The 23,158-nt window shown below is 40.4% G+C and overlaps 1 protein-coding gene across 1 annotated transcript; it reads left to right on the forward strand.

The window, feature by feature from the left end:
• Positions 1 to 22: 22 nt before the first annotated feature.
• Positions 23 to 22,927, forward strand: espnla (espin like a). Its single transcript, XM_005919759.3, has 11 exons — positions 23 to 848; positions 2,528 to 2,718; positions 6,572 to 6,758; positions 6,841 to 7,023; positions 7,126 to 7,257; positions 17,778 to 17,939; positions 18,028 to 18,169; positions 18,323 to 18,495; positions 18,605 to 18,769; positions 19,960 to 20,912; positions 22,239 to 22,927. The coding sequence occupies exons 1-11, from the start codon at positions 555 to 557 to the stop codon at positions 22,768 to 22,770; spliced, it is 3,114 nt and encodes a 1,037-aa protein (XP_005919821.1). The 5' UTR covers positions 23 to 554; the 3' UTR covers positions 22,771 to 22,927.
• Positions 22,928 to 23,158: the final 231 nt, after the last annotated feature.

Here is a 23,158-nt window from a genome sequence, read left to right on the forward strand (position 1 = left end):
GTGTTATGAAATAAAATATTTACATGCACTTTTAATATTTTCTCAAGTCAACGATGAAATGTTTCATGTGGGTTATAATATTCTACATGTACCAGCTGCTTAGTCGCCCTTCTCTTTGATTAATTTTTAAAATAGTTGTAAAAAATGACTCTCATTGTAATCCACCATGCCTTGGCTCGGACTTCTCCCATTACTTAAGTTTCCGTGCTGCCTCAGCTCCCCCATCTCCAGTGAAGTGTGTGTGCATGTGCCAGCATATGGTCACTGCCACACAAAGAGAGAGCAGGAGGCCACGAGTGCTGTGCCTCCACCCGTCTTTCATTACCTTTCTTTCTCACCGGCTCTGACCCCCTCCTCTCTCCCCAACAGCTATGCTGGCCAGCTGGCTCCCGCTCGAGTGTCGCTTTCCCGGCTCAGGAGGAGCCAACAAGTACACGAGGGTTTTTTTGTTGTTGTGTGGGACTTTGTGCGTGTGAGATGGTGTTTTACTGGAAGGGAAAGAGCTCCAGGGAGCTTGTTCAGCCTGTGCCATAACCCACTGATAGCAGCGAGGCATGGTGCTTCATCGGACCATCCAGGCAGCTCGAGCGGGAGATCTCGCAGCCCTGAAGGAGCTTGCCTCTTCTGGTCACCTCTCTCCAGGCATCACTGATGCTCAGGGTGCTGGCCCGGTGCACCACGCAGCCAGGTGTGGGCGCCTGGACTGCCTGCAGTTCCTGGTGAGCGAGCTTGGGCTGGGTGCTGATACCCGGGCCTCGAACAGGGCCACACCAGCACATGATGCTGCAGCTACTGGCAACATCCGGGAGCTGCAGTGGCTTGTGCAAGAAGGAGGCTGCAACATTGAGGTAAATATATCCACTCATAGGAATCTTGGCACAAAAAGTTAGAGAGTGAAACCCATCCTGAGAGCTTAAGGAATTAACTTGACTTCCACTGGCTTGAGTACATTTATTAATGTATTCCTTTCGCAGGTAGTTACACCTGTAAAGCCTAAACCAAGAAGTAATTGTTAGAAAATTCTTTTTTTTTAAAACTGCAGTGTTTATTGAACCTTTTGATAAATTACATTTATTAAAAGTTTTTTGGGGGGAAATCACAGTGATGATGTAGAGTTCTCAAAAACTCACTTGGCATTACAGGGTTATGATAAATTAACAAATTATTACATTGTAAATGATTAAAACACAATTTAAAGAGATATCAGCTGAAGTGGAATAAGGGCCGGACTGTACTAGTGTGTAATACCAATTTTTACCACAAGATAGTGGAAGTATGTCATTCGAACCTTTATTTTAGTAGGTAAGTCACTTCCTGCAAAGGAAAGTAAAAGAAAACCTCCTGATAAATTAAGAATAAGGCTAAAAAGAAGTGTCAGAAGTTAAAAGAATAGCAGCAAAGATGCAGAAACTGATAAAAATAAATAAATAACAGCCATTGGAAAGACAAACTCTGCCCCCTGGTGGTGAAAGTTGTAGTTAAATTCTGTAAAAGGCGATTGCAAAATGTGAGAAATACGTCATCATCTTATTCATTAAAGATTTGAGAGTTCTGTTTTTCAGGTATTTCAGTAAGCTAAATGTTTTCAGTATTCCACTATTCCAAATTTCAGATTTTGTTTAAAACAGAAACATGAAAGTAACAAAGGATGAAAAAGAACTGACTATGATGATTTAATTGTTAGTTGTTGTTTTTTAAAGTATTACACGGTCATCAATTCATCTAAAATTTGGTTAAATGTATTTTAGAAGACGTAACATACAAGGATAGTCTGAAGGCAATAACTGAAAACTATAATTAATGGAATTAGAAGACTTTAGAATATCTGTTATATGCAAAAGAAGCAGAATAGGAATAATAAACACACATTAAAAACATACTCTTAATGACTTCACTTTGTTATTTTAGCTATTAAAATCATTTTGTTCCTTGAGGGTCGAAAAATAAAGGAAAAAAAGTAATAACAGTAACAGCATAGGGAAAGAAATTAATTACAGTAGTTAAAGTAGTTTAAAAAATTCTCTAAAAGCTTAAACCTATTCTGATGTATTACTGACTGATTACATCATATGGTCTTGACTTAGCTGACATCCATTATGGTAATGTATCACATGTCCAGTAATTATGCCCAGATGGTTGCAGGAAGTATAACAGAGTAGAAGCAGAGTAAAGTTTATTTACATTGTTTTTCAAAACTGAATGTGCAAGATCAGATTTTTAAGCTTCTATTTTACTTACTGATTATCGGAAATCTCTTAGATAAGAATCTCTCCTGCAGCTTTTCGTATAAAAAACAGAAAGCATTTACGGTTCAGTCTAAGAAGCTTGGAAAGTAAGGGACTTAGGCTACTATGACCTGAATGACTGAGAACCTGTGCACACACAATTACTCTTTACTTGTTTTATGTTACTTCATTTTTTTTAATCTGTTGCTAAAATGATAATCAAAAATCATTTACCTCCCCTGAGCCTGTAGAGGAGCAGGTCTTCAGTTTTGTCCACATCAGATCTCTGCGAATGTTTCCAGGATAGAGATGCTGCCGGTGCCACGGCCCTTCACCTCGCGGCTCGGTTCAGTTGTGTGGAGGTCATTAAGTGGCTGCTTTCTGTTGGCGGTGTGGCCAAGGTGGAGACAAACTGTGGAGCTGTGCCTGCTCACTACGCCGCAGCCAACGGGGACCTCACCTGTCTGAAACTGCTCATTCAGGAAGCACCTGGGTGAGTTCACAGCCCTAATTTCACTTCCTAACATTACAGGCTCTGTTTGCCTGCCTGAGGATGTTTGTACAAAGATAATCATCTGCATCCACACTTTTCAAAGCCATCCAGTGGGCTGAATTGGACCCTCTTACTACATTAATATTAACTGACTTTGCGTTTCCATTTTTCCATTTGTTTTTAGTAAGTAAGTTTAGTAAGTATTTTGTTTTTGGAAGTATGTGCAAAGAGTTGCAAGTTTGTGAAACTTCAAGTAGCGCTGTTAGGAAGAAACTTAAAATGTTAAAAATTTAAAAGTTAGAAATGTTATACTTTAGAATAATTTTTGATGATACTTCTGATCTGCTTTATTTTCCATGGCACTATAGTAACTGACGGACCCAAACAAAGCATAATAGCACCTGAGCCGCTGCCATTGGAAGTTCTTAAGCACTGATTAAGTGCAAGTTTAAAAAGTGGTGTTTCAGACTCATTCTTCTATCAGGCAGGTATTAAATTTAGAAACTTTTGCTCTTTTAAAGCATTGAAAACACTACTTCTCTTTGCCACTGAGCGATCACCACAGATCTATAAGCATACCGTCCACATAAAACGAGATTAGCGGTTATACGATGGCCAGAGACCGTGGAACAACAGTCATAAAGTGAGCGAGTCCTAAGTTAAACATTTTTCAGTTTTGAGTGATGCAGCTTCCAGTGGAAGTGAAGGATAACGCTGATTGACATGTGACAGCGTTGGTTACCTTTACAACTAGAGCTTAAACTGTCCAGCATTGACCAACTGTTAACTATACAGCAACTACACAGCAATGCATGAATCATTTTCTTTATGCACAGAACTACCCATAAGGAGTCCTAACAGCACTTGGGTACAGAGCCTAAAAAAGGCAGGCGTTAGCTTGGATCATGCCTCCATTAAGAAGATAAAGTATTTGTAGACATTATGAGCAACTAATCTCAATCTGTCAAACATTTCATTTCAGTTTGTAAAGTTTCTTTTTTTTCGTCCTTGGCAGTGAAGTTATATTTTTCACTGCCCATCCCCATTTATTTAACCTGCATGAAACAACACATGAAGGACACCTTAAGAGCATGCTGGGTAAAGAATCTACAATGAACTTCTTCACGATGTTGTACTTTCAGATTGCATGTCCGCAACATCCACAATCACATTATTTAGCAGTCTGCTGTAAGTATAGTTCTCTGAGAACTGCTGTTCTCTTTTCTATAGATAAATTCTCCTTCGCATCTTTTTTTCACCTCATGATATGTTATCAGTTGAGACCAAGGTAATGGGATAAGACAAAGGTGATTTTAGGTATATTTTTTACTGTTTCACTGCAGCCCTAGATGGCAGATTAGTTCTTGTAAGAACTTACTTTGTAGAGTAGGGCTGGGTATCGTCACTGATTTCTAGAATCGATTCGATTCTGATTCACAAGGTTCCGAATCGATTCGATTCAATTTGATTCAAATCGATTCAATTTGAATCTGGGAAATTTTGCTGCTGGTTCAGTCAATATTGTTTGGAGAGGGATAAAACCTGCAGCTTCAGAATCAGTGCAAAAAGGAGGTAAACACAAAGCGCGGACCCGCTGAAACATCAGAATCAGCGAGCTGTCAGCTTTCAGCCGCGACCGTGTCCGTGCCGTCGGGTGAGAAAAGCGACATCTCACTGATTCTTATGTGTTAGTGCGTCCACGCTTTGTGTTTACGTCTTTGTGCAGAATCCGTGTACCTGCTCTCATTTACTGTTTTAGCTGTTTGGTGGTGGTTGAAATTTTGTGAGTTGTAACCTGAGATTCTGGCGTTTCAGACAAAATCAATTTATAATAAAAAATCGATTCAGGATTTTAATGAATCGATATCACGTTATCCAAGCTAGAATCGATATAAATCGATAAATCGATAATCAAAAAACAACCCCTATTTAAGAGTGATGTCCCACTTGATCTTACACTGACTCACTTCCAAACCCTTAAAAAAATCTTATCAATAAATGTCTGTGTCACCAGAAAACAAAGTAACAGCAAATTACTGGATAAAAAGTATTATTATTATTACTACTATTGCGCTGTTATTTCTCTTCAGCATAATAAAGTTGGTGCAGAAATTCGTAGTCCCCAGATTATGACTGCAACTGCTGTTGGTCTGGCTTTTCCTCTACTGCCACCATGAGAACGACATTTCTTGTCTGCATCCCCACAGAATTATCCTCAAAGGTGCTGGAGGGTCAGTCCAAAACGCTTTGGTGACTTTTCTGCCATCATCTGGTCAAGTTTGATGTTTGTTTGAAGTTCAGGAGATTTTGACCAAGCTCGTGATATTGTCAGCAGCCACTCTTTACCTGCACAGTTTTATCCCTGTTCATACAGATGCTAAAGGACAAAAGGTCACGTATAGAAAAAAAAAGTCATTACCACTCTAAATGACAAAAATAGAATTACACATGATAACACAGGGAAACAGGTTCTAATACAAAAGTTAGTTCAGTCATCTGCGATTCTTAATGAGCATAACTTTTTCGATTATGGCATGAGGTCACATTTACAGACATCTGAGATGATTAAAGGATGTACGGTATTGGGTTGCGCTCATCAAAAGGAACAAGTAAGTAAACATAAGCACCAGCCCTCACTTCTTCCTCCAATTAAACTTTTCCATCTCCTAAACCCGAGACAGCGGCACAGATAATGGCGCGTGTGGCTCTTCCTGCCTTATCCTCTTGTTACAATAGAGTCTGACTGTAATTTGCATGATGCATGGCAGAGTTTAGAGCATCACAAGTAACCATCAGTGACCTGTGAATAATACATGGCTACATGCTGTCCATCACATTCGGCCTGCAGTTGTTAAAGAGCCGTGTGCACACCAGTGGAAACGCTGCTTTGAGGACCAAAAAAGATTTAAATTAAAGAAGAAATTTCCCCTGTGACATAATTTAACATTATTGCTTATATTCGATTTTTGCATAATTTCCACATCGATGTCCAGTGTGATGTGTATCCATAGATACACGTATGGTGTGCTCATTATTTTTGGTGTTATTTTTAATATGTTTTACCCACATTCAGCAACTAAATATTTATTTAATCATTTCCAGAATTAAAAACATACTTCAATTATCTGTGCTTTCATATTTCATTAAGATGTTGCTCTGTTAGAACACATCAGACCATGTTGGCCATGAATACCAGAATACCAGATCTTTCTCTCTTTACAAAAACCTTACACATTATAACAATTTCTAACTTAACTACCAACAAAACATTTTTAACAATAGCAACTATAATGAAATAAGCAAACCTATATGTATCTTTGAACTAATTGAAACTGAACTGAAAAGAAAGGAACAATTTAAACCAAATAAAAATAAAAACAGATGAAATTATAAGCCATAAACTCTATTTAACTTGTATGTTTAATGAGAAAACGCTCACAGTTAAAAAAGCTGAAACGGTACAAGTCTGATATTTTAGTGGAAAAAGCACTGTAGGTTTTTTCAGGTATTTTATTAATGGATCTGAGTAACTGTGGTAACTCTAACTAATACAATACAACAAAATGATTTGTTAACCGGAACAAAAATTGGAACTAGACTTATAAAAGAAACAAAAATGAACTGTTAAAATAAAAATAAAAAGGATATGTCCTTACTTTTAATCACTGACAGTGGTTAAATTTGCTATACCAACAAACAAGAGAAGGCTTTGGTGCATATTTTTAAAGAGACTGGTTATTTCCATGGCCTGAAGTGTTGGATCTGTAGTGGAATATCTCTTTTTAACTTCTTAAATCTGCCTGTGCTCATATATTTTTTTAATGGCTAACCTCCATCACCTGTTTGTGTACAGGTGTGTGAACCACCAGACGGCTACCGGTGCTACACCGCTGTACCTGGCCTGCCAAGAAGGGCACCTGCATGTTGTCGAATACCTTGTGAAGGACTGCGGGGCTGATGTGCACCTGAGGGCCTATGATGGCATGACCTGCCTGCATGCTGCTGCTCACATGGGCCACCAAACTGTGGCGTTGTGGCTGGTAAGTGAAGAAGCATAAATCTATGAAGCTGTTTTTTACATTTGATGCTTTCTTTGATCCGTATTTAATGAACTCTGAACAGGTGACCTGCACTGATATCAACCTGTCCTGTCAGGACATAGATGGAGCAACTGCTCTGCACTTTGCTGCCAGCAGGGGACACTATTGCATCTTGGAGAAGCTACTACACATGGGTTCAAAGGTCATGAAAGATTACTGGGGAGGGACCCCACTTCATGATGCTGCAGAGAATGGAGAGCTGGAGGTCAGAGCTAACTTTTTTCCACATTTTTTATATCTTATGTTTTGTGTTATGCCTGAATAAACTCAATTGTATTAATAAAACTTGTCTCGTTTGATCTCTCAGTGCTGTAAGATCCTGCTGGCCCATCAAGCCAACCCCTCAGATCAAGATATTGATGGGTTCACAGCAGCAGATTTGGCAGAGTACAACGGACACGCTGAATGTGCCAGATATCTCCGTGCCATGGAGAGAAACGTAAGATGTTTGTCACCTGCAGTATATTTTATTTTGCACGTTTTCCCTTGTTTGTTTCCTCTCTTTGTGTCGCGGCACAGCTGTTTGCCTTGGCATAAAAATCAAAGCTCGAGTACGGTCAAACATCTGGAAGATCTTGGAAGCTCAGTGAATCATTTTCTTAATTTGTAACATGTATTTCATTCAGGTCAAGCCTATCATTCTCCTGAGCTGTTCTCTTCCACTCAACCTGATTACATTGCTCTCAGTTCAAGAGGTCTGAGAAAGTGGAGGATAAAGGCTTTAGGGCATTACAGGAGATGATGGCGTGAGTACTGTGGCGGGAGGGAGGGGGGGTATTCTTCTTTCTTTGTTTTCCACAGATGAGTCTGTCAGGCTAGCTCTTTTGGTTCGTGTGGAATGCACAGCACTCCTCAATGCGATTGATCAATATTTTAGAGCTGACACCTTGTTTTTGCTGGTGTTGCCTGTTCAAGTCAGACGTCACTGCAGGAAGCACTTACCTGCATTAGGGTTAATCATCTCAGAACACTTTGATGTAAGTCATTCCTCCTGACGTGCACAGAATCAGGTGATTTTTTTCAAATAACTTTGGCATATTTCATGAAGACAAGAACAATTTGAGTTACTGACTCATAACGTCACATGAGTAGGCTGAAATTTCATAGCTTTTAATTTGCATTCTGTAATTCACAATTCATTTTAATTCAGTTTTATTTATACAGTGCCAAATCACAACAACACTTGCCCCAAGGTTCTTTATATTGTACGGTATGTATATAATATAAATATATAATAACAGAAAGAAAAAAAGAGAAAACTAAACAATTATATGACCCCCTAGGAGCAAGTGCTTTGGTGACAGTGAGAAGGGAAAAAACTCCCTTTTTACAAGAAGAAATTTCCAGCAGAACCAGGCTTAGAGCAGGGTGGCCATCTGCTATAACTGGTTTGGGTGAGGGGAGGAAGACAGGATAAAAACACGCTGTGGAAGAAAGCTTAAGAAGATCCTTTGTAACCTTTACTAAAGCTGTTTCTGTACTGTGGAGAGCTCTGAAACCTGAATGAAAGTTCTCAAATAAGAAAGGATAGAGGATATCCATTTGAAGTGCTGCTTAAACCGAATCCAAATCAATTTTAGACCCACTCTTAAGTGTCAAAAGTGTCTGAAACCGAGATCTCGTCTTTCTTCTATAACCAGTTCTGAACATCAGTATGATAGGATCTTATCATAGTTTGAGTAAACTCCACTAATTTGATGTCTGTGAATTAGAGAAACAGAAAAAAAGTTTGTACTCAGGATGTTTGATGTGATTTCAGATAATTCAGTGGAGAAAAATTCATTGAATTTTGGTAAACCTTGAATGGTCGCATCACCTCCTGGGACAGGTGGGGACCACTCTGTCAGCAGACTTGTTGAACGTTAAAGCCTCACAGCTGTCCACCTGCAGCCTGATGTAGTTATTTTCCATCACCACTCCTCACTTGCTGCCTATAACGCAGGCTACACAGAGTAACCAAAGCTGTCGGCCAATAGGATCCATGAATAAGTCAGCGGAGAAGAGCAGCACTCATACATGAAGAGGATGATGATAGGGAAGTAGTGAGGCGTGACTGCCGAGCTCCTCTTAAGAAATAATCCTCCCATGAACAAAGGGAAGCTAATTAGCGCAGGGCTGCTGTGGCGTCCGACGCAGCCCGAGCCACCGCCAACTAAAGGCCTATCAGTTACTTCTCTCCAGCGGCTCAGGTGGAGTGCCCGCGGGTGAAAATGCTGAGCCCGTTATGGGATCCACAAGCTTAAGTTTCAGCGTTTTCACCATTCTGATGCCTGGAGCCGGCAACTCTATCCCTTTGTGGAGCTGGAGAGCAGGATGTCATTGGCATCAAACACACATTTGACTGTCAGTCATGTTTTTTTCCAAGAGGCTTGGAAGTGCTATGATTGTCACCTCTGGATGCTGTGTAATGATGGTAGCAGACTGAATGGTATATCGTGTTTCTTGGCACTTTATGAATTGGATACACTAACAGAGACTCAGTGTGAAGTAAAAGGTCATCTGACAGACAACCGACCAAACAGTCACTCGATTTAAATCTTTATAACATTTACAGGATAGAATATGTAATGATTTAAATCCAGCTGTGGCAGAGATAAGGTGTGCAGGTAGACGTGCCTTAATTACATTTCTGGAGGTGTTTTACGTTTGTAACGTAGATCGCGGGTTTCATCGGTTCTTAAGTGTCAGTTGGATAATCTCATTTCCGAGAAGTGACCTGAATGTAGCGGGACAGTGACCGCTGCAGATCTGGACTCGCTGCCATGTTTGGATCACTCACAGCGAGGTCAGACTCGTTCAGCGCTGTCATCTACTCTTCCCTCATCTCGCATCTCAGCAACAGCTGCAATCAAATAAACAGTGTGCGGTGTGAGGTTTACTTCACACGCACACGCGCGTGCACACACACAGAGCGATCAGGCCAAAGATACTGGTGTTTGAGATTTTTGTTATTTTTAGAAACCTTGGAAAGAGCATTCATCAGTCATCACTTTGGTTTTTAAGACACACGTCTAAAGTTTTACATTTCTTTTGAGAAATAAAACACATGTAATCTAATAACTTTAAAGAGAATTTAATGAATTTTGTTGGGCTCATCACATCACTTTATCCTCTTGCACAACAGAGCTGTGAGTCTGTCCGACTCAGAATGTTTGGGTGCAAAATGTGATATTTATTAGGAAACTAGTGTAGAGATATTTTACAGCTCTATAAAATATGGACTATATGGACAAAGTGCTGAACACATTTAACCTACCGGAACAGCTCAGTCATGGAAGTACATGCAACGAAGCTCCTGGTGCACAGTTTTTGTTCTGATGTTAATGGTCAGAGATAGTTTGGAGCACTGCAGTTACTAAATCTCAAACCTCGCTCTGTGACTCACATGGTCTGACACTTCATGGCTGAACTGCTATGGTTCTTATTTGTAAAGCCAGAGTACATTACCAGGTGCTTCATTTTATACATCAATGGGCTAAAGAGGTGTGGCCCAATACCTTTTGTCAGTATAAAGTGTATCACTCATTATATCCTGTGTATCATGACTTTCTTTTGCTATTATATATCTGGTTTTAGACTGCAAAAAAAATTTGAACCCTGAATTTATTTTTCAGTTTTATGTGCGCTTTCATATACGCTATAAAAGGTGCTGTATGGGACATTTTGCTGGCTAGTTTTGGGTCCACGGGCGCCTTCAGAGCAGTGGTTCTCAAAGTTTGGAGGGCCTGATACCCCTTAGAGAACGACGGCATCATAGTGCCGGAGTGTAAAATATTGTTGTTTTGTTATATCCCTTTTTTGACTATGAGATCGATATGATTGGTCCGTCACTCCCAACTTCTTTCAGTGTGATTGGTTACTGATGTGAAGGTCTATGTTTTAACTAAGTAGTATCTTTGAACCCAATTTAAAGTGAGAGAAAGAAAAACGCAACATTAAGTAGAAAAAAGGCAAAACCAATTCCAATTAGAAGTTCTATAAACTGCATCAGTTTTATGTCTGTGATGTAAACTTCTATATATGGTGTCGTATTGTGATGACCAAGTTACAGCATATGAAAGGTCGAATTCTTTCCCTACATTTTGATACCATCTTCACCTTCTATTCCTTCTGAGTCAAAATAATTTTCTAATGTAGTCATATCTGTGTTCACGTGTGATACTTTGAAATATAATGAAGCTGTTGTACAGAGGAAAGTCGGCTGAGTCTGAGGGGTTCGGGTGGGAGCGTTTTTGATTGATGAATGAGCTCTTCTATTCAATCGTCCCAGGTGGAAAAACAAAATCACCTGATTACCCATGCGCATGTCTCTGCTCCAGGTGCTTTGACAAGTCTTCCGCTGATACCTCCCTGCGTGTAACAGCATGACCGCTGGTTTGTCAATGCATTAGTGACATTACCGGCCATCCTATCCGGTCCCTCAATTATTAACAGCATTCTCCGATCAGAGTTTATTGTTTATTACCTGGCGGCCCTTGGCCACTGTTAAGAGACGCTGATGATGGTGTCAAACAAGTGGACGGTGATCTTAAGATAGCACGCCCCAATACCTGGCTGCACAAGTCGGTGTGAGTCATACCACGAAGTGTGCGCCGAGAGAACTGCTCAAGGTCAAGGTCGGTGAGTTTTAGTTTGGTCTATTTGTCAAAGTGCAATCGGTTTTTTTATTGTGCTCATGTGATTTTGTTTGTGCGTGTAAACTGTATGAGTGGTGATCTTTAATGTTATGTGCTTCTGTCTTTGTTGCTCTGTGCCAGGAACTACAGTTGAAAAGCCTCTGTAGTTAAATTTGGGCACATTTACACGATGGACCCAAGTGCTCGTTAATTAATGAGCATTGTCCCTCACCATATTATAAGCTCTCTTTCTTGTTTTTATACTCGCGCCTTATTTTTCTTTGAGCTGAAGGAAAGTGAGCGGACAGGCTAGTAATTAATTTTGTGAAATGAATGGAAAGTTTTGTATGTTCCGTTTGAGAGGCCCGAACTGGCAGATGTTTTGGCAGCATTTCGCCTATTTTCTGATCAGTTATAGCCTGTTACGGTTAGGCATGAGTAACGCTCCAGGCTCATGACCTTACTTTATTTTGTCATTGTTGATTTTTGCAAATTGGATGTGTTTTCTTTAATCTTGCAGTTTCCAGACATGTCCAATAGTAGTTACAATATTTCAGCACTAAGTAGACAAATACTTTCAGTTATTACTTTTGTAGCTGCAGCAGATGCAAAAAAAAAAAGAAGAAAATGCTGTAGATGTTCCCAAAAACAGTATATCTGTCAGTTGGTAGTCTCGCAAGCATTTACCTCCATGGAGGAAACCTGAGAGTATATTGCCATGTGAGTGGACATGTATTTACACTATAGCGGTCTGTGTATAATGTGCAGCCGCTGTATACATTCCCTGTTGCGATTTATCACTGTGAATATTTCACGTGGAAGCAGGTTGTTTGAATGATTGATTCCAGAGTGCAGAATTACAAGACATGTTTCTTAAACACAAACTGTGTTTCTGAAATAATTAAACTCTCCCGTGGTTCGACCCACAGGGACCGCAGATTACTGGAGCTGCATGTCTGACAATGAGACAGCATTGAGTAGCTGTTTCTTAACTCCCTGGCTCCTAATCTGTAGCGATCAGAGCCTTTGTGGTCTTCGACAAAAAGGAGAGCAGATCCAGGCCAAAAGCAGGGTTAGGCTATCTGAATATGCGTGGCAGTAGTGATGGGGGAGTGATGAAAACCAAATGCTCTCTGGCCACTGCATCTAATTAAACACACACATGCAGGGTTCATCGTAGTTTTTAGGACACTGAACTGTTACGAAAAAGGTCACAAAGGAATCGGGCTCCCCCTTCCCATTTCCCAGCCCGCTTGTTGTTTATCTATTTATGGATTGCACAACTTCTGGGAAGATTATTCCTCCGCCCGAGCTGTGTCACAGCATATTTCGTGTTGCTCGACATCAAAGTGCCGCGTGAGAGGAAATGGCACGGACCACCTCATGGACGTAAAGCACAACAGCGTGCAGCAGCATATTAGGCCTGGCTTTGAAGTTTTGGCTACTAATAATGTCCTCTGAGAGGTGAATTTGATATGTATTCTGTATGGAGTGCATTAGGACAATGCAGGTTCATTAAAGGCGACCTAAATGCTTCCATACATCTGACAGCCTGCCTGGAGCGGTGTGAAATGCTGCCACCTATTCAGCCGTGCATGTTCTTGTTTTCTTCTTTGGTTTGGTGCGAGTCTTCAGGCTGTGAAATGTTTCATGTGCTCATTTGTACATCATAATCAGAAACTTCCTTTTTTATTCTAATTAAAAACCTAGCAGACTTATATCCTTGATAGCCTGTAAAAAACAACAACAAAAAAAACAACAACAACCATATTTAACCTAAAACAACTGACACTTTTGACACTTTCTGGCACAGAACCTGCTCCCATATTGAAATCATCTCGTGTGATTGGTTACACTGCCTGAATCTACATTTTTATTACTTTAAAGGCTCCCAAAACCTGCTGTAATCTGGGATTTCCTGTTTGTGCCTAAACTTGACATATTTACCTGTTAAGTGGTTTGTATTACAATATGGACAAAAGTATTGAGTCACACCTCTTAATCTTTGAATTCAGTCGCATTGCCACAGGTGTATAAAATCAAGCACGCAGCCATCCAATCTGCCTGTACAAACATTTGGATCGTTGTAAAGAGCTCACTGAATTCAAGCATGGTGCTGTAATTGTGCTGAGGCACATAGAGAGTAAAAGTTGCCAGTGCTCTTCTGACTCAATAACTGCAGAGCTCCAGACTTCCAAACCTCCTCTGGCATTAATGTCAGCATAAAAACAGTGTACAAAGAGCTCCTGCAGGGGTAATGGAGGTGATGTAGCATAGGTCCCCAGTACTTTTATCCACATAGTGTATGATTTAAGAACAAATTGAAAGGGGAAAAGATGATTTTCAGGTGTGTTTTTTCTATCTACAAATGATGAGTGGAAACTGTTGTAAATGTAAGATTTGACTATACTAACAAAGAGAAGAAATTATGTCCTCTCTGTGGTTGGTTTGATGTACTCCTGTAAATTAAGATTAAAGACTACAGTCGTACTTTACACACAACTATCACACAGAAGTAATAACAAAAGCAGTCTGAGACTGCATAGCTTCCCTCCACATCATGGATGAATCGAGTCCCTGGATCCAGTTGGTGTCATTTTGTTGTGAACATCAAGGCCATTTCCCCCAGCTTTTCCTCTTTCAGTTTAAGATATACTTTTATCTATCTTAAAAGTTGAGAAATTACAAAAAATAAGAACCTAAAACAAAATAAAATAATGTCCTTTTTTAACAGTTTTTCCAGTTCAGGAGGCTCGTGTGGCACTGAATCCTATCCCAGCTGTCACTTGGGGAAAAGCAGCGATACATTACATTCATACCTACGGCCAGTTTAGAATCAGCAACCTGACTGAACACGCCTGTCTCCGGACTGTGGGAGGAAGCCAGAATAGAAACAAAGACCCCAAGCAGGCACAGAGAGCCATCTCCATGTAACATAGGTCAACAAATTCAATAAAGCAAAACGAGCACAGCAAATGTGAGGTGAAATTAAGCTGGCTCAGTGTACACACAGGGTCAAGTGTAGAAGGACAATCCACACTAAAATGTGTATGTTGGTTCGTGTTTGTGAAGATATGATGCAGAAAGTACAATTTTGCCTCATTTCGCAATATTAAAAAATTCCTGGATCGAGATCAACTCCAAAAGTGAATTACTTCTAAGTTGGGCAAAGCTCCATTTCTATTAAACTTCTCATGCAAAAGTTCTGTGTGTAACTTTTTAAGTCAGGCAATCTGAACCAAACACATAACCTCCTTGATGGAGATCTCTTTTCATCTGTTTCTGTGGTGTTTGCTCAAATGAAATCTGACTCCATAATGAGGTCACACGTAACTAGACAAACCAGGCTCGTTGCATGAAAAGCACTTGTGACATCGTGCAACGGCCACCAAACTGCAGTTCAGTGTGATGGTGGGAAACCTGCAGCAGTTCAGGTGAGGTGAAGAGAGAAGTCTCTGAAAATGGATCATCTTACAGCAGGCGTGATGTCACCTGATTTAGATGACATGAAAGATATAACGCAGTAAGCACTTCTTTGATCCTCATCATTTTCTAAGACAAAAATGCGAGTGTTTAAAATAGAACTCTGACTGAGCACGTGTCTTATTTTATTAACATTAACATCAGTCATTTCAAATTAATACTTATCAAACTCCGTATGTATCTCGGTTTTTTAAAAAGTAGGAAAATAATTTCAATCAAAGGCCACTGTTGTCATTCATGGAGTCTGGGCAGTGGCAGATGTCAAATGGCTGCAAAAGTCAACCTTTTTTAGTTTAAACCTGAGAGTAACATAGCTGAAGAGGTAAATAAAATGTACATAAACAATTGTTTGCTGTAAAGAAGTCAGCATGTGTGTCCAATAATTGTATTTTCACATGATAGCATCAATAACCAGCATATAGTCCTCCTCTCCTTTTTTTATTCAAGTCAGTTTCATGCTCACACATGTAAGCATGATTCATAATTACAGGCTCAATACAATGGCCAGCGTACAGCTGCATCCAGCCGAATAGCTACATCGGTTAGCTGGAGACGCTGATTGACTGGTGCTTCCTCTGTGATCAGGGTCAGAACTTTTGGGTCATTTTCAGAGCTGATACTTTATTGCTTAGCTAGAGAGCATCTATGTTTTCCTGTCTTTCACAATTCTTAAAGCATTTTCACTCAATATCTAAGGGCGTTTGCATGGCTCATGGGAGAAAATTATCGTCACGGTGTTTAGCTTTAGTCATTGCTTATAACCAGCAGCATTTATGAGCCATAAATAAGTAAATCAAATACATTAGGAGGGAAGTGCCGAAAACACAGCTGCAGCTCTTTTGGAAGTTTCCCGCTCCTTCCCCCTCTTCTTATCGACAGTAAAGCTGAACAATATTGCTTCACTTGTTTCCTTTTGATGGGAAATTACAACCAAAAGCAGCACAGTGTGCTTTTTGCTTTACTTTTTTTTCATTATTCAGAAACTGTGAGCCGTTTGAAATGACGACAGCTCTGGAAACCATTGCACACACAAAGGAATGGAGGCTTTCCTGAGTCAAAACATGCATTAAACATTTAGGGATTTTAAAATCATGGAAAAGTGTGCTTCAGCTGAAAAGAAATTTGGAGCATATTAAGGCCAGCAAGTTGTAATATTCAGGGTTCATTAGGCCTGTAAGTAATGTATAATTCCATTGATAGCACTGTCAAGCTAAAAATCACAAAGGCTTCACAACAAAATGCAAAAAAGTTACCCAAAAGCAAGTTTTAAAACTTTTTAAAAGAAACAGCTGAGTCCACGGATCTCAGGCTCAGACAGAGAGAGGTTCAGAGTCTAGGGGTCACTGTTGCAAAAGCTCTGTCTCCTTTAATTATTAGCTGGCAGGCCGTAATCACCTGATCCTAGGGACCTGCTGGCGATGTATGGATGTAACGGTTATCTGATAACCAGAATCTTAAAATAAATCCTAAAGTCAGTGGAGAACCAGTGCTGCAGAATTAACCATGGTGTGATATGTGAACAGCTAAAACTGCAGAACTGCAGGAGGTAACGGTAACGATGGGTCATTTCAAATCCTAGCAATCCAATTGCAATGAAATGAAGGCATGTATAACAATCCCCAATTCAGAGCATAACACAATAGACCTCAACTTGGTAAGCAAGGTAAAAGCTGAAACAGCAGTCACACCAAGCTTCCTGATCCTGATTAGCAAAAGTGGCAAGGGGAACTAGAATTTGCATTACAGTTTTTAATAGAGTCAAAGCACGTATGTAAGATGTGTGACTGGGGCTTAAATGAGATACAAAACTGGATGCCATATGTGCAGTAGCGATAAGAAATGTCTTTAACAGTAATCAAAATGTGCTGAAGAGGGAGCAGCAGAAACAATAAAGTCCCCAAACAGGAGCCTTGCGGCACACCATAGGCAAAAGAAGTGAAGAGGACCTGGACTTAGAAACAGCCACAGAAAAGGAGCATTCAGAGAATTTGAAGAAAGATCAGATGTGAATAGTGGGGCAGCACGTTGGCACGGTGGTTAGCACTGTTGCTGCACAGCAAGTGTCTGTGTGGAGTTTGCATGTTCTCCCCCGTGTTTGCGTGGGTTCCCTCCGGGTACTCCGGCTTCCTCCCACCGTCCAAAGACATGCAGCTTGTGGGGATAGGTTAATTGGATAATCCAAATTGCTACTAGGTGTGAATGTGCGAGTGAATGTGAGTGTGAATGGTTGTCGGTCCCTGTATGTTAGCCCTGCCACAGACTGGTGACCTGTCCAGGGTGTACCCTGCCTCTCGCCCTATGACAGCTGGGATAGGCTCCAGCGACCCCCGTGACCCTGAAAAGGATAAGCGGATGGATGGATGGATGGATCAGATGTAAATAAAACATTTTGCAATTGAGAATCATTTTGTGGTTTGTGACATATCTTCCAAGTATGAAATAATTGTACAAAAGCAGCTAAAGGAAGCTGCAGTTCTGTAAATGCAAGTATAAGGACAAACAAGTATTTGTAAAGTTTGTGCATCATTCTGCTTCCTTGTTGAAGGAACTTGTGTTTTGTTTTTTTAGTAACCCGTATATTGAAGTTTGTAGATTGCGGTTAATTTTCGATTGTTTTTGGTGTTTGTTGTCTTATTTCTCTTTGTTTGTTTGTTTGTTTTGCTTTTTTGAATTATGAATAAATTTTAAAAAATCATTTATTCAAACTGAATATAGGAGATGCTTCTTTATTATTCCACGTTTTTTTTCCTTTTTTTAATCCTTATTACCTCTTTTTGTCACACTCTGTTTCCATGTTTTCCAAGGTGATTATAATTATAGTGCAGTAAAGTCTTATTCTAAATATTTTAAATGTTTGCAGGCCTACAGTGTAGATAAGCCCATTGAGGTTCCCACTCCAGCAGAGGAGGTGAAAGTAAAGCCAGCCCTGGTGTTGCCGCACAGCAGGGAAGACTACTACGGGAGCCTGAGTGACACATGCACAGACAGTCAAAGCAGTAACTCACACATGGACAGTTTAAAGGTAATCGCAGTTTAGTTTTTATGATGCTTTCTGTGTTTTTGTGGTTTCTTAGAGCACGCCAGTGAGTCCTTTTATTTGTTTACAATAGCAGCCTGAGAATGAGGAGTCTCCACAAGCAAGATGCCCTCAGTCCCTGCTTGCACCTTCTTTACCTTCTGGTTCATCTACACCTGCCCAGCCTCAGAGGACTGCCGTCAGTAGAATAGAGCAGGTTGAAATCGCAACATCTGGTGAGAGAAACATCTGTGGAGCTTATTTAATTGCTCTTATTGCAAAGCAAGGCAAACATTTATTGCACAATTTCATGGTAACAGTGAGTCATTTCAAATATTAATCTGCTTTAAAATGACTGGGAAAATGACTGTTCATGACTTGTACTGCAGTTATTAGATGTTTCAAGCAACCCAAGGCCGCTGGGAGTGAGAGAACTGTCTGTACTGATAAGACAATGTTGCCTGATACAAACCTCCTGGCTGAAAGAAAACTTCTTGGCGACATGAAGTCCATTAAATCTTTGAAACAGTCAGGAATATCGGGAGTTTTCACTGGACAAGCGGTAAGTATTCTAGGCTTCCTTATTTTAAATATCCTGTCGTCAGATTCACTTCCTTTCTTTGGATAAAAAGCTGATAGCTAGAACTCTGCCGCTTCATGTATCTCTGAAGAATAAGATGGTGGTACTACCTACTGAGGAGGCCAACCTGTCAGACATTGATTATCTGGTGCCCACCCATGATGAGAGAGGCCGTCCCATAGCAGAATGGAAGAGGCAAGTCATGGTGAGACAGCTGCAGGCCAGGCTGCTGGATGAGGAGGATCAGAGGAGAAAGGTAATGTTGTCTGAGAGATGAATTAGGGCACAATTTAGTACTTTCAATCAAGAAGTCATTGTGTACAAATCGGATCTTCAAGGTGCTTTTCATGTAGGACTAAATCAGAGAATTTCGGGAGTAAACCAAGATTGATGTGACTTTTTAGACTAGCAGTTCCAGAGAAAAGGGAAATGAGCCTGATTGCCATTTAATTGTTGGCTTTTAAGTAGAAACAAAAGACTGTAGCCCCAATCCAACCTTTTAAAATTTATCAAACAGTTAGTCGATAACACTTTAGTGTATGTCCTGTATTTAAAAAGTGTCAGTTTTTGCTTCTAATGGTACTTCTAAGCCCTTTTAGCTTATACAGAATGCAACTGCATGCAAAACAGTCATTATGTTGTGTGGATCTTTACGTATTAGATTCTTTATAAAATCCTTTGTGTTATAGGTTGGTATAAGTTGTGTTTAATATTTCCGCTTCTGTAACAGGAAGTAACCCAACCGTTGGGTTACACTTGTAGGTACTCGTGCACACACTTTCCCCATTTCTTTTACATTTAAATCCCAAAGGCAAAGGCCTTTCTGGTTTCTTGGAATAGTCATTTAAAAATTAACAAATATTTGGGAAAATATTTGGAGTGTTTCTTGGAAAAGATGGAGCACATAAAATGAATAACTTCATCGACAGACAACTTTGAATTTTCGCCTGCTGGCTGAGCAAAAGAAGCTATCTCCACTTCTGGGTGGAGAAAGCTTTATTTTCTCGCATTAAAGACAAAACGGCTTTTAGTCAAGAAATGACCACCACAATAATCCATAATAATCAACCGTAGTAAGGTCTGCTATTTGAGGTAAAGCCTAATTTAAACAAAACCTCCCCTAAACAAATGGTTACAGTCTAAACATAATGAGAAAAGCAAAAATTGCAGCTCGTTCTTTGTGTTGCTTCTCTAAATCTGCATTACTGAAAATCTGAAAAACACTTGGAAATTCAGTCCCCATTTACTTTTAATTGCTCATAACAAATCACTGAACACATAGCACATTGTGAGTCAAGTCATATTTCTGAGGTTTGGATGAGGTCTGTGTTGCAGTTTTAATGTATCATTACTCTTTTTCTTGCATGCCAAAACCCTCTGAAATGTTTAAAAAATGTAAAAATTACATCCTGCGTGTTTATCTGGTGTTTGCCTCTTCTTTTACAGGAAAACGGGAACAGATTTGCCAAAGTCAGCTGGAGGTACTCCCAAGCCCACAATGCCATCCTGGGGCCCTCTGGTGAGCTGCTGACTGAGGGTGATCTCATCTATCTGGAGCAGCAGATTGCCAACGTCTCCCTGCAGAGGAACTGTGAAGGCTACGAGTTGGAGTTGGCTCGTCTAGCTGAGGAGCTCAGGCACATCCTGCCGGCCCCCATAGTGAACATCACCGTCAACACGCAGTTTGGGAACTTCACAAATCAAGTTCCCTTACCTGTGTGGTGCGGCCGTATCTCGGGGATCGTAAAGAGCATGTCTCTACTCATGACCAACCTGACGGACCAGCCCTACTGCAAGATGCCCAATACAGAGCTTATCACAGTGTTTTCTCAGACGTCAGACAGAAAGAACTCCACTAGGGGACGCAGGGAGATGATCGAGGATGAAATCCATCAGTTTGGAGTGTCTGTGAGGACTCTGAAGTCAAATTTTGAAACGCAGAACTTGTCGTTGTTAGCTGAACCTTCAGAAGCTCACATGTTAACCTCTTCCACACAGTTTGAGGCCCCAGAGTCAGGAAAGCAGGTTAAAGGGCTGAATCCAGCTGCAGAAATAGATCAAAACAGTGACTCTGGTATTGACTATGATACAAATGTTCCTGATGTTCAAGAGACCATTAGTCTTAGAAAGGAGAGGATAGTTGTTCTGTTTTTAGGCCACTGGAAGAAATCTGCTTACACTGTGGCACTGAAGAGCAAGGATGCAGCAGAGAGGAAGATAAGTGGAGGAAACCCAGACATGGGTGACAGATCTGGTCGTAGGAGTAGCATCGAGAGTGCTCAGTCAGAGATGATGAACAGTTCCCTGGGACACTTCTTCAAGCAAAGAAGTGCTGTCAACAAGATGCTGGGAAACTGGAGAAATATGATTTCCAGTGTCCCTTCAAGGCAGATAAGAAGGTAGGATGGGGTGACTTTTCCTTCCTATTGAAAACTGAAACTGTTCACATCTTTAAGTAACTTAAATCAGAGATTTGCGTGGATGTTTGTGTGTCAGATCATATTGTAATTTTCACCTCACATCAGAATCATGGAGTTAAGAACAATATCTGTTTTCTTTTAATGCATATATGCTGTTCCTCCATAGTAGATGTTTATATATTTACCCAACATGCGAAAGGTCACTGGTTTGAGATCAGGAGGAAACACAAATACCTTTAGGGTTGCGGGTTGCATGGTCAAGATTTGCCAACTCAAATTATCTGTAAATTATCTGTGGTGACCCCTTGTAAATAAGGGATCAGCTGTAAGAAGCTTTATACTGTATAAATGATACACGAGAAGTGTGGTTAACGCTCAAGCAACCAAGCTAATTTAGCAACTAGAATCACAGAGGGGTTCATTATAACCCTATTATACGTTATATAGCAAAGTATAATGGGTGTGTGTGTGGGGGTGGGGGGGTGGGGGTAATTCTGTCTTGGGCAGGCCTGGCAACGAAGCTCGAGAGAGAGAACACCAAATGGCCAGGCATTAGCCCAAGGGGCCAAAGAGGCAAAATGGGCCAGCCTTCTTGTGGGCTCACCAGCTGCAAGAGATACCATAGGGGTTGGGTGCAATGTGCCTGTTGAAACTAGCTCTTGGGACATGGATTGTCAACTCTCTGATGGGAAAGGAGTCTGATACATTGGGGTTTTCCCAGCTGAGCTTGGAGAAGGTGGTCAAACATATCCCTTGGAGGTTCTTCCTTTTTCAGGGTTCTTCAGATTTATGGCCCCATTGCTGGCGATAAGTCTGACTCATTTCCGTTAGGTGTTGGACTTTGCTAGGGATGCCCTTTGACACAATTTTGGAGTGATTCTCCCTGACCTGGAAATGTCTCACTGATTGCCTGGATAAGCTGGAGAAGGTAGCTGGGGAGAGGGTGGTCTGGGGCTTTGGTTCCCATCCCTTCCCCTGTCTCGACTTAAACTAAATTTAAGCCTGAAACCAAATAAAAAATATTTTTCAACATAAATACCAAATATCAGGCTTGGATTCTGCTTTTTTTTTTATTTATAGGAGAGTAAATCAGAATTAGAATACCTTATTAATCACTAAGCAAATTATGTCAATACGTGTCTATAAGTTTTGTACCAGTACTCAGAAAATATATTTATATTAATGCTACATAATTACATAATTTTGGGCTTGGTAAACTATGGACATATGGTATCTCCTTGTTCATGCTTGGTGAATGACAGATAGTCAAATACATTGTTGTGTAACCTGCAGTGTTATCAACAGGCTCCAAAGGCAGAAAGCCCTCTACTCGCCAGAGCAGTTCTTACCCCGTCTGGATGGTGTTCCTGTAGAGTATGACAACCTGACCCTAGATCTCTTCATGCTGGGCTACTTTCACATCTTGGAGCTGGACCTGCCAGTCGATGAACGGAAAATGAGGCATCTTCTGTGCTTCGAGGTATTCGACCATGTGGGGAGCTTCCCCTGGGAGATGGTCAGGGACTTTCATAAGGCCGTCATTCAGGACATTGAGGCTGGGAACCGTGAGTGGAAGGACGGCTTCGAGGACATTAAAGTAAAGTTCTTTGGGAATACCTTGAGTCAGCCTGAATGCTCTACAGAAACAGTAAAACACAGCCTCCCAGAGGTTAGACAGGTCCCTAAAGTCATTGTGCAGACGCCTACGCCAGATGAGGGGACACTCTACACTGGAACTGACATTTCCAGTTTTAGTAATGAAGAAATTTGTAAATATATTGACCGTAGTTTTGCTTTTTGGAAAGAGAAGGAGGCAGAGATTTTTGATTTCGAGTAGTCACTTGTGTCATATTTTTAGATAACATCGGGGCTGGCTATCAAACTAATTAATGAACTAAACATTTCCATCATCAGTTATGAAGTAAAGTTGGCACAGATATCTTAAACCTAATTGTCGGAAGTCTTGTTTACTTAATGTTTCATCGTAAATTTCTTTGTCTGAATTATAATTTTGTTTTTTGTTTTTTTACTGTTTATAATATATATATATATATATATATAATATATATATAGTATATAAAGTATTCTATACTTCAGTCAAATGATTGTCAATATCATCAAGTTTCAGACGATACCCAGCCCTGTTAAAAAAGAGTGCTAAAAGTGTTTTTGTTCAGTTCTTTGTTAAGAGAGCATTTTGTGGTAAATATTTGCAACAAAGCCTC

This window comes from Haplochromis burtoni, unplaced genomic scaffold (assembly GCF_018398535.1).
Source record: "Haplochromis burtoni strain Fernald_Lab_line unplaced genomic scaffold, NCSU_Asbu1 Contig_13, whole genome shotgun sequence".
Taxonomy (NCBI): Eukaryota; Metazoa; Chordata; class Actinopteri; order Cichliformes; family Cichlidae; genus Haplochromis; species Haplochromis burtoni.